This window comes from Talpa europaea, assembly GCF_964194135.1.
Source record: "Talpa europaea genome assembly, chromosome: 4".
Classification (NCBI taxonomy): Eukaryota; Metazoa; Chordata; class Mammalia; order Eulipotyphla; family Talpidae; genus Talpa; species Talpa europaea.
Window position 1 is genome coordinate 146,068,748 of NC_140070.1, and position 11,037 is coordinate 146,079,784.

An 11,037-nucleotide genomic window follows, 5' to 3' on the forward strand; every position below is an offset into this window, starting at 1 on the left:
TTTATAGGAAGGTCTCGAACAGGAAGGCACAGACCGAGGCAGGTCAGTGGCCGGGGGAGCGGCTGCTACTTGGGGTGAGAAATCGGAGCCCGGTCGCGGCCGCGCTGCCTGGGGGTGGGGCGCCGATTTGTGATTGGAAGATGTCCTCGTCCGTTCCGCGGATTTCACCTCAATTAAAACACCCGACACCCAAGCCGCCCGCACCACCCCGGGGCCCGCGGGGATCGGCTTCCTGGGCCTCCTGGCTGCAGCTCCAGAAAAGGCCCTTTCTTGCCTCAACCCCGGCCGCGTCGGCAAGATCTCCGCAGAGCCAGCCGGGCGGGACGGGCTCCGCCGGGCAGCGCGGCCACCGGAGGGACCGGGGGCACGGGAGCCAGGCGGGTGGGGGCAGAGATCACGGTCTGTCTCGCGTTTGCGGGGGCCTAGGCGCTCCCCAGCTTCGCCTTCTGCTCCCGCTCCCGGGCAGCCATGAAGTTGAGCAGGTCGATGGCGGTCACGACCCCGAACACCACCTGTCGCTTGGACTGGTCGCTGCGGGGGTCTGCGGAGGGGACAGGCCGCTGAGGGGGCCCCCACACAGAGCTGAGCCCCAGCCTGCCCGGGCGCCCGCCCAGGGGGGCCTCATGCGGAGCCCCAGGCCACCCACCACGGCCGGCCAGCCTGGCCCCACGCTGTGCAGCCAAGGACAGAACAGCGGTCGGATGGCCACTCCCCGGACCCCAGCGTCCCCAGAACAGAGCCCCCGCCTGGGCCAAGGCCAGGAGGGCAGCTCTGCCTCCCCGGCCGGCGCCAGGTCCGCAGCCCCCACTTACGCCCGGGCTGCTCGTGGACCACCAGCGCGAAGTGGTCGGTCTCCAGGATGCCCGAGAGCTTGCCCAGCGGGTCGCTCGGCCGGATCTGGAAGGGAAGCAGCCGTCAGCCCCGGACGGACGGCAGGAGGCGCGGCCCCAGCCCCTCCCCCGCAGCCTTCTGCTGACCGAGGGCGGCGCAGTGACCAGGGGCCGGGCTCAGCCCACCAGACACGGGCACAGTGCCAGGCCGCGTGGAGAGCCCGCTGGGCCTCCCCGGAGAGTCCTCTTGGGTTTTCGAGAAAGACACAGCTGGTGAGACCAGCGTGGGGGCACAGGGAGCTGGGGCGCGGCCACCCTCCGGGAGGTGCCTCGCCCCGAGGTCTGTCTCCAGGCCCCGGGTATGGCGTCTGGGCTCTCCGGCCACGGGGGCTGACTCAGCGCACGTGATGCCAGTTCTTTCTGGTTTTAAATGATCAGGAATTTCAAAAAGGAAAGATTCCTCAGGCACACGGGAAGCCGGGGAAGGACGGGGTGGACAGGCCACTTGGCATTCTGAAAGCAGCGGGACCGGGGCAGTGGGCAGCCCGGGGCCCACGCGGCCTCATCTGGCTGCCGGTCACAGCCAGCTTCCTGCAGGCGTCAACTCCCGGGCACGCGGTCACTGCCTGCGGGTGCGGGCAGACCCTTGAAGGGCCTGGAGTCTCTGCCCGTAGCTCCGCCCTCAGCACCCGGGGCAGGCCACAGGGGCTGCGTGCGCAGCCCGGGACGCAGCAGGAGCATCGGCCTGGGCTGGGAGGCCCATGGGCGTTTTCCGAACCACAATTAGCCACACCAGAACTGACCACTGGACCCACCGGCTCGAGTCCTTTCTGTTTGGACCCTGGCAATGAGGCGATTTCCCCATGGAGAGGCGTGAGCTCCCCAGGCCAGGGAAACATGGGTCGGAGGGGATTCTCCCCTCTCGCTGGGAGAATCAGGGTGAGGGACCAGGACCCCGGGAGAGGGCAGAGGGGAGCCCAGGAGACCGGAAGCCTGGGCGTGGCCCAAGGCCACCCGGCCCATCTGAACCCGCCTGGGGCCCAGGGCTGCGGCCTGAGGCCCGGGACAGCACCGGGGCCCCGTGGGCACCGGCAGGGGCCAGGCATGGCTGGGGGCCCAGGTGTGACAGTTGGTCTGACGGCCCCTAGGAGGGGGGGCAAAGCAGCCAGCCGCGGCCTCTCGGTCTGCCCACTTGGAACCAGCAGAGCCACCGCCGAGGACAGGAGGCTGCGCCAGGACCGGTGCCCGCAGCGGGGGCCCAACCAGAGCACCTGGCCCAGGGCTGCAGCCAGACAGCCACGTGTGGCCCACGGGCAGGAGCCCCCACAGGCTGGGGAGGAGCCGCTCCAGCGCGGACAGGGCCAGTCTGGCAGGGGCAAACGCTGGGACACACGGGAGACACGAGCGCGAGGGCTCTGGGGAGCAACACGGGGCTGGGGGCGGAGGGCTGAGACCTGCAGGGGAGGGGCGAGGCGAGTCGGGCCAGCGGGACACTGCAGAGGCGGCAAGCTGGTGCCGGCACGAGAGTGGGCGGCAGGCCCAGCAGGGCCCCAGCGTGTCTCCTGCAGCCTCAGGTCCCAGGTGGCCACGGGCTGGGGAGCTCCAGACTGCGGATATTTCAGCCGTGTGAGTGTGAGCGTGAGCGTGAGCGGGAGTGTGGGGCAGGGAGGACAGGCGAATCCACACCTGCGTCCAGAGGGTCAGAGGGGTCTGCGCCCCCAGATCTTGTGCTTAGGCACGGACGGGACACGGCCGCGGGCACTGCAGAGGCCCGCCTGGCTCGCCACCAGGACGCGGTCAGGACGGCCCGTCCCTGCCAGGCACGGTCAGGACGCAGTGGGCGCCGGCCTCACAGGCCCCCCCACCTGCGAGCGGCTCTGGCTCCGATGGGGCGGCCAGAGCAGGCTGCGCTCTGGGGTGTGCAGGGTCAGGGGCGCCCACGGGTGGCTCCTACCTGCTTGAACTGCCGGTAGATGACTTTGCGGACTTGGTCGGACGGCTGGACCTTGCCCGCGAGCAGGCTGGACAGCATGCTCCCCAGAGTCACCATGCCCAGGATCGCCCTGCGGAGTGGGCAGCACAGGCTCAGGGCCGCCCTGGGGCACCCGCCAGCTGCCATGAGCTGCCCCCTGCCCCCAGGACCTTCGGTGTCTGCTGTGGTGCTGAGGGCGGCCGTCGGCAGTGTCTAGGGATGCAGGACTCCCGGGGCTGGGGCAGCCGGGAGAGCCGGAGGGAGGACGCGGGGCCCTGGGGTGGACCAGTGGCCCCCACCCCCAACCCGCTGGGACTCGAGACCACGTGGCCCTTGGGGGCTGTGCGGGGAGGGAGCCGGGCAGGACAGACCCCGAGTCGTCCACCACGGGCGCCTGGTCGAAGCCCTTCTGGCGTAGAACCTCAATGGTGTGCTTGCAGGTGACCGAGGGCAGCACGGTCAGCGGGGCCGACAGGCTCAGCTCCTGCACCTGGACATGCCACCACCTGCATGGGTGGGAGCGGGCGTGACGGGCCGGCCGGCCCCTGCAGGAGCCTCGGGGCGGGGCCCGCACCGGCAGCCCCACGGGCGTGCTTACCATGGCCGCTTGGCCGCCAGGTCCTCCTGCAGGAAGCCCTTCTGCAGCATCCACTTGTCACTCAGGAACTTGGACCTGCAGGCACCGGGCGGCCAGGGCTGGGCGCAGGCTTGCCCCCGCCACCCAGGGACCGTTGTCGGGAGCCCAGCGCCCTCCTCCCACAGGCAGGCCCCCGGCGGCGGCACAGGCAGAAGGGAGTCGGGTCACGCGCAGCTGGGCGGGGCCGCGAGCTCGGAGCCAAGGCACCCTGTCTCTTTGGGACCCCTGGGGAGAGCCCCCTCCTGGGCCCATTCAAGGACACCAAAAAGGAGGCTGGGCCGGTGACCGGAGCAGGAATGGCCTCCAGGCCTCACTCCACCACCGACACTGCCCCCAGCTCACTCGCGGGCGTCCCGGCTCCGCCTGCCCCCCCGCCCCGGTCCTGCAGGCCTCGGGCGGCTGGGACGGAGGCCCGGGGGACGCAGGGCCTGGGGACGCGGCGGAGCCCTTACATGTAGTTCCGCACGGAGTCGGGCAGGATGACCACGCAGCGCTGGCCCTCCCGCAGCTGCTGGGCGGCCTTCACCGCCACGGCCAGGACACTGCCAGAGCTGCCCCCTGCGGGAGGGCGGAGTCAGGGCGGCCGGTCTCGCCGGGAGGAGCGGGGGGTGCTGCCCACGCGCCCCCGGGGGCCGGCACCGCGGCTGCGAGGCCCCAGCTTCCCCGGCTCCCCTCCGTGGCCGAGCGCCAGCTCTGCTCCGGGCCACGCCAGACGCTGCAAAGCGGCAGAGACCCGGAGCAGACGGGGCCGGGGCTGGTCCCGGGGAAAGCGCCTGGTGGACGGAGCCCAAGCGCCGCCCCTCCCGGCTCAGGCTGAGGGGCGCAGAGCAGCCCCGAGTGTGCCCCCCGCGTGGACCCTCAGGCTTGCTTCCCACTGAAGGCTGCACCCAAAAACCAGGGGCCTGAGGCGCCCGGGGGGGTCTGGGTCTGGAGACCTCGGGCAGAGGCAGCTGCTCCTTAGGCAGGGGCGGGGGCAGCCACGCTGAGTGGCTCCCCCATGTCCCCATGCGCCCCTAGAGGAAGGCACGCTCCTGACACCCCAAGTCACATGCCGCAAAGTGCTCAAAGATGGGGCACCCTTCCCCAGGCACCCCAGATCTGAAGGCCTCCTGGCTGGTGTGGACAGTTCTGAGCCGCCACGGGGGAGGTCCTGGCGAGGGCACCAGACCCTCCAGCCCCCAGGGTGGCCCCAGCCCCGGGGCCGCCTTGGATGAGGTGGCTGCAGCGGTCGGGTGCTCCGGGCAGGGCCACGCTGGGGTGGACGCCGGTGCAGGGGCCCGAAGCCACGGCCCCAGGGGCTCACCTGGCCCTGCCCCTCCTCAGGGGAACGCTGACCCGCTCAGGTGCGCCTGGAGCAGCAATGCCTGCACCTCGGCCCTGCCCTCGCAGGGAGGGGACCCCGCCGACGGGGCACGGCAGGCTGCCCCCCGGGCCTGGGAGCGCTGCTGGCGGGTGGCTCGGATGAGGGCCGCACCCTGCCCCACCCTGCCCTGCTCACCGCACAGCAGCCCCTCCTGGGCGATCAGCATGCGGGCGAAGGCGAAGGCCTCTGCGTCGTTGCTCTTGAACCACTTGTCCACCACCTGCGGGCGGGACCCAGGCGGCGTCGGCTCCGGAGCCCCAGGGGAGCCCCAGTCTGCCAGCAGCCCGACCCCCAACTCTCCCGGTGCCACCGACCGGGGCCGGCCACCCGCACCTGTGGCCAGCGCCTCCAGGGCCTAACCAGAGCCCCTCCGGTCCTTGGGGTCCACGTGCTGCCCCCCCACTGGGCACAGGTGCTGGGAGAGAGCAGCCCCACCAGCATCCCTGCCAGCGGGGCCCCCGCTCAGCCTGTCCCTTCCTGGCCCCTCAGCGGGACGCCTGCGCCCGGGGGCGGATGCCTACCGCCCTGTCCAGCACCGTGGGGATGAAGTCGTAGCCGATCCCCTCCACCTCGTAGGCCGTCTGCTCCGTCTGGTTCAGCTCCTCGGGCTCCGCGAGGATGGAGCCTTCGGGGTCCACCCCGATGATCTGCGGGCGGCAGGGCCGGGCTTGTCTGACGCCGGCAGATGCAGCAAGCGCCCCGGCCATCTGCCCATGGGGTGCAGCCCCGTCCGGGCCTCGAAACCCAGAGGCCCAGGCCAGGAATGGGGCAGGCAGCAGCGCCTGGGGTCCCTCGGAGTAGCAGAGGGCACGACCCGTGTGGGGCAGTGTCCGGGGAGCTCTGGGTGGGCGCCCGCAACAGCCGGAGCCTTTGGGGGCGGGGTGGCGCTGGGGCTCTCCTGAACGCGGCGCTCCGGGCAGGGTGACACGGCACCGAGCCCGAGAGCTCAGAGTCCTGGGGAGGCCCTCGGAGGCCCCCACATGACTGCCCCGCCCGGCGAGGAGGTGGGTGGTTCATCCACCGGCTTGGACTGGACGGTGTCGAAGCAGAGATGTCTGGAGTGAGAACTCTGCTCCAAAGCGGAGGCCGTGCCGGGCGGGGAGCGCACCTCCTGCTGCAGTCGGGCCACGGGAAACACGGGGCCTGGCCCGGCTCCCCGGACAAGTGGGTGCCCATCGCCCCCAGCCCGGCCACTCACCTGGCATCCAGGGCACTTCTCCTTCAGCTTCCTGGCGATGCCGGTGATGGTGCCGCCCGTGCCCGCGGAGGCCACCAGCATGTCCAGCTTCCCTGAGGGGGGAGCCTCGTTGGAGAAGGCTCTTGGGCCCTCACTGGCCTGCCATCCCCCTCCGTTAGACCTGCTCCCCTGGCGTGAGGGCGCAAAGGGCCCAACAGGGAAGCTGCCCATGGGGGACGGGCGTGGGGCTCACTGGCCTTGCCCTGCCTACAAGGCACCTCTCGACCCCAGGTGGCAGCCGGGCCAGGCAGGCTCCCGCAGACCGGCCAGTGGGGGATCCGTGCCCGTGCAGGGCTGCCTCTGCCAGCGCGAGTGCCTCGCACGTCCAGCCCGCCCTCCCGCACAGGGTTGCCCTGGCCTGCCCCTCACGCCACCAGCCTCCCCGCAGCGGCTCCCCAGAATCACTCAGGGAAACAGCCCGCAGAGAGTGCCGACTCCCCGGCCCTGGCACTGGGCGTGTGGAGAAGTGTCCAGGGACTTCCTGTCCGTGCAGGACGCGAGCGATTCCTGCATCGCCTGGTTGCACAGGCGAGGACACCCGGGTGCCGAGCTCAGCACCCAAGCCGGGGCTGGACGCCAAGTGCCGGCCAGTGTCGCCCGGGCCAGAGCCAGCGCCCTCCGCACTCAGGAGCCCCAGGGAGGCCACTGGGCCACAAACCATCCCCCGCGACACGGGAGGGACGGAGGGGGCGGGCGGGCCGGGGAGCCGGGAGGAGAGGGCTCCGGAAGCCCCTTGCAGAGCGGGCACGTTCCGGCTGGTTGGGAAGGATGAGCCGGAGGTTGCCAGGGAAAGGCTAAGGGGCTTGTCCGGGCGACCAGCTGGGCAGTCGGGGGGACCGCGGGGGGCTCGCACCGTCACACTGCTGCAGGATCTCCTCGGCCGTGGTGTCGTAGTGCGCCAGGGGGTTGCTGGCGTTGCGGTACTGTGCGGAGCAGCGGGGGCGCCCGGTGAGGACAGGGCCTGAGCGGGCAGCAGCCGCCCTGCCAGCCCCCACCTGGGCCGCCCCTGGGCTGCCTGTCGGGTGTCGCACCTGGTCCAGGATGTGGGAATTGGGGATCTCGTTCTTCAGCTTCCACGCCACCCCCACGTGCGACTCTGGGGAGTCGAACCTGGCACTGGTGGGGGTCCGCACGATCTCGGCTCCCAGGGCGCGCAGGACGTCCACCTGGCGGGGAGCAGGCTTTTGTGGGCGGCTGCCGCAGGGCAGCAGTGGGACCCCCCCCCCCACTTCCCCGCACCTACCTTCTCCAGGCTCATCTTCTCGGGCATCACGATGATGCAGCGGTAGCCCTTCACCGCGGCGGCCAGGGCCAGCCCGATGCCTGCGGGCCACGGGCATGAGAGGGCCTTGGCCGCCCTGCCTCGCACGCCTGTCCCCCACCCCTCCAGAGGGCCGGGCCGGGAGGGTCACGGAGCTCCTGACGCCTCAGACGCGGCGTCAGGAGAGAGGCCCCAGGACAGCGGCCTGCCGGCGCCGCTCGGTAGGCTCTCCGGCCGCCCGCCAGGCCGGGGCTGTCACCAGGAAACCAAGACTCTCCCCCTAGGTGCGGCTGGCCGGTGCCTGGAGCTGTGCAGGCACAGCCGGTGGCCGGTGCTCCCGGGGGCGGGGCGGGAGGGCTCTGCCCGCACCCACCTGTGTTCCCGGACGTGGGCTCAATGATGGTGTCCCCCGGCTTCAGGGTCCCGGCCCGCTCCGCATCCTCAATCATCCGCAGGCTGATCCGGTCCTTCACGCTCCCGCCCGCGTTGAAGAACTCACACTTGGCCACTGGGGGCCAGACAAGAGTCAGAGGCCGAGAGCTCGGGGGTGCCTCACCCCCATATCATAACACCCCGAGGCAGCCTGTCCCAGCTGGCTCTGGAATGGCGCCTGGATCTGTGGTCGCAGAGGGCACCTGCACCCGGGGGCACAGGCCCCACCCAGCCCCGCTAGGCGCGTGAGGGCACTGGGTCCGTGCAGGGGGCAGGAGGGCGGGCGCCGGGTCTCACCCAGGGTCCTGCCAGGTAGCAGAGTCCTATGGCCATGCCGGGCTCAGCCTCCCCCCCTGTGCCGGCAGCCCCCCGCCTTCCCTGTGGCCCCCTCCCGCGGGCTCCCCACGCATAATGCGCCACGTGTGTGCGTGCTCTGTCGGGTGTGAGTGCGAGTGCACGTGTGTGTCTGGGGGTGTCGCCTGCTGGCGGACCATGGGTGTGGGTGGCAGGCTCCGCCAGCTCCCTGTGTCACCTGCGGGGACGCCTCGCCTGCCTGACCCTGGTCCCTCACCAGTGACCCCGCCCTGGCCTGACGGCGCCTCCCGCACCAGGGCCGGACAGGCAGGTACTCACGGAGCTCGCACTTGAGGCCAAAGTTCTTCCCAATCTTGTTGACCCTCACCATGGGGGTGTTCCCGATTTTCTTCAGGATATCTGGCAAGACCTTGGGGGTGCTTGCCCTGAGACAGAGGGTGCACAGTCATTCAGAAAGCACAGGCCGAGGAAACCAAGGACAGAGGCAGAGACAGTGCTGGGCCCAGAGCGGCAGAAGCCGCCAATGGTGACAGCTCGGGAAGGGTCAGGGCCTCGGTTATGGGCACGACTTCTTGGCGTGAAACTCCGGACAAGAAAGGCAGAGCGACAGGGCTGAGCTGGGCGGCGCGGCCTGTCTGTTCAGAGGCTGTTCCTGGACCACCACGCCGTCCATGCGCGTCCTGGGCCCCCGCCCGCGCTAGGCCCCCCTCTGAGCACGGTGTTGACCCTGGCCCAGGCCCCTCGGCCCCCGATGCCGCGCCCAGTATGCCCAGAAAGCAGCGCTGGGTATGTGGACAGAGCCGCTGGTCACTCTGCCCTTGGGGTCAGGGTCAGGACGAGCCCCAGGGGGTCTCCAGGCACAGAAAGGAATGTCCGCGCCCACCGCCTCTCCACAGCCCCTCCCACCCCTCAAGGTGGGGAGCCTGTCCGGGTGAGCCACGACGTGGAGCCGTCCCCCTCTCCTTGTCCTCAACCGCCCCCGGCCTGTTCCCCCACCTGCTGGGCACAGGGCTGGGGCAGCCCCAGGCCAAGAGCCCAGGACCACTGACCGCTGGCCCTGCCCGGGCGGGAATCGGTGCCGTCCAGAGTGGCAGGGACTCCTGCCCCGCTGCTGGGGTGCAGAGAGGAGCTTGAACAGCCCCCGGGCCACCCTGGGGCAGGCTTGGCAAGGTGGGGGTGCAGGGAAAACGGGCCGGGGGCAAAGGGCTCCTGACCTGGCCGGCCTTGGAGGGAGGCCAGGCCCGCGACGTGGGTTGATTCATTAACTAGTTAAAGCCAAAGCCGGACAGCAGGGCAGAGGCCTGGGAGGGGAGGGCGGGGCCAGCCCAGGCTGTGGGGGCCAGCAGGGGAGCAAGGCCCAGCCTGCTGGGCAGGACGTAGGGGCAGGCAGAGAACTCGGGGTTCCTGACTCAGTGCCAGGCCCAGGTGGCAGGTGGTCACCCGAGAAGGCTGCCCTGGGGGTAATACCTCAGTTGTCCTCTGGACAGCCAGGACCTCCCAGAGGACACCCCTGCCCTGCGTCTCACCACGGAGAGGCTGAACCCCCCCACTGCTGTGCTGCCTGGGTCGAGCCCTGGGAATCGACTGGAATCGCCTTCCCAGGTCCCCACTGGCCAGCACCATGGGTCCATCCACCAGCAGCTCCAAAGCCTCCCCCACGCCCACTGGGCCCCTCATCACCCGTGGGGCACACCCCAGCAGGTCCCCAGGATGGCCAGCTCCAGAGGTTCACCTCCTCAAGGACCCCAGACCACCTGCCTGTGTTCCTGGTGGGGGCCAGCGGGCAGTGCTCCAGGTTCGAGGGGCACAGCAGACCCTGCAGGGCCTTTAAGGGGGCTGAGGGGCCATGCATCAGGCACAAGTGTGGGGCCGTCACTGCGGGGCCGGCCAGGCCTTGCGCCCCCTGCCCCAGAGCCAGGCGCCAGGGCCCTGGAGTCTCCCTCCTGCCCGCATCAGCCTGGCCCAGGCCTTCCAGGCGCTCCTCGGGCTGGTTTTGGCAGTGAGGCCCCATGTGGGCTGGACAGCAGCGGAGGGCCCAGCTGGCATGGTCCAGCCGTCCCGCGGGTCTGTCCCCAAAACGGGCTCAGGAGAAGAAAGGATCCCAGGCCCTGCAGTGTCCACGACCCAGTGTCCGCAGAAAGCAGACAGGACCTCAGTCCCGTGCTGCGCCCAGACGCACCACCAAGAGGCCTCGCTGCAGCTGGCCACTCGCCGGGGACAGTCCCGTCCGTTCAGCCCTGTCCCGGCCGCTGGCCCCGACACAGTGGGCCCGGGCCTCTCCCAGCCCCAGGCAGCTCATCTGTAAGTGCCCCCAGCTCGCCATCCATCCAGAGTGACCACGGGGAGGGTCACCTGGTCTGCAGGACTGTGTGGCTTCCGGGTGACCCCCCCCACCCTCTCCCGGAGAGGACAGGCCCTGGATGCGACAAGCAGCGACTTACGGGGCGGTGTGGTGGTGCGGGGAGTCGGAGGCCGGCCGGCCCAGCTTCCAGGAGCACCTGCTTGGGGTGTCGGGTCGGATCCACAGGCGCTCCTTGGCCCCTGTGTCCCCCAGGGGCCCTGTCTCCAGGCTCCCCTTCTCTGAGCGTGCCCCTGAGAGGTGGGGGCACCCTGCAGACCCCTCTTCGGGCTGGGGTTTCTCAGATGGCATGCTGGCACCTGGGGGGGAAGCGCTATCAGTGGGGGCTGATGCGTGGGGCGCCGGCCCCTCTGGCATGGGGCACCGCGTGCTCAGCTCAGCAAGAACAGGCAGCGAGCGCAGGCCCAGCTGCTGGGAAACAGCTGGGAGGGTTCTGGAAAGGCCGAGTGTGGAACCAACAAGGGGCGCGCCATCCTGGCCCGGGCACACAGCCCACAGCGGGGAAGCGGGTATTTGCCTCCGCGTCCGGGCAGGGCGTGCGCAAAGCCAAGATGCGGGGACGAGTCAGCAGCCAACTGGCCGCGCGTGCCGTGGAGAAGTGTTTGGCTGTGAAAGGAATGGATTTGTCCCG

General features: G+C 70.7%; 1 protein-coding gene across 2 annotated transcripts; it reads right to left on the reverse strand.

Annotated features, from left to right (window-relative positions):
- Positions 1-422: 422 nt before the first annotated feature.
- Positions 423-10,697, reverse strand: CBS (cystathionine beta-synthase; the record flags this gene model as incomplete). 2 transcript variants are annotated; one of them, XM_084231846.1, is made up of 15 exons in its annotated part: positions 423-541; positions 813-897; positions 2,785-2,893; positions 3,174-3,308; positions 3,401-3,475; positions 3,892-3,997; positions 4,938-5,022; positions 5,324-5,449; positions 6,001-6,092; positions 6,893-6,962; positions 7,071-7,205; positions 7,283-7,362; positions 7,674-7,808; positions 8,366-8,472; positions 10,489-10,697. In XM_084231846.1, the coding sequence occupies 15 exons, from the start codon at positions 10,695-10,697 to the stop codon at positions 423-425; spliced, it is 1,668 nt and encodes a 555-aa protein (XP_084087972.1). The 2 variants fall into 2 exon arrangements, with proteins under 2 accessions (XP_084087972.1, XP_084087973.1); XM_084231847.1 differs by having other exon boundaries at positions 423-531; positions 809-897.
- Positions 10,698-11,037: the final 340 nt, after the last annotated feature.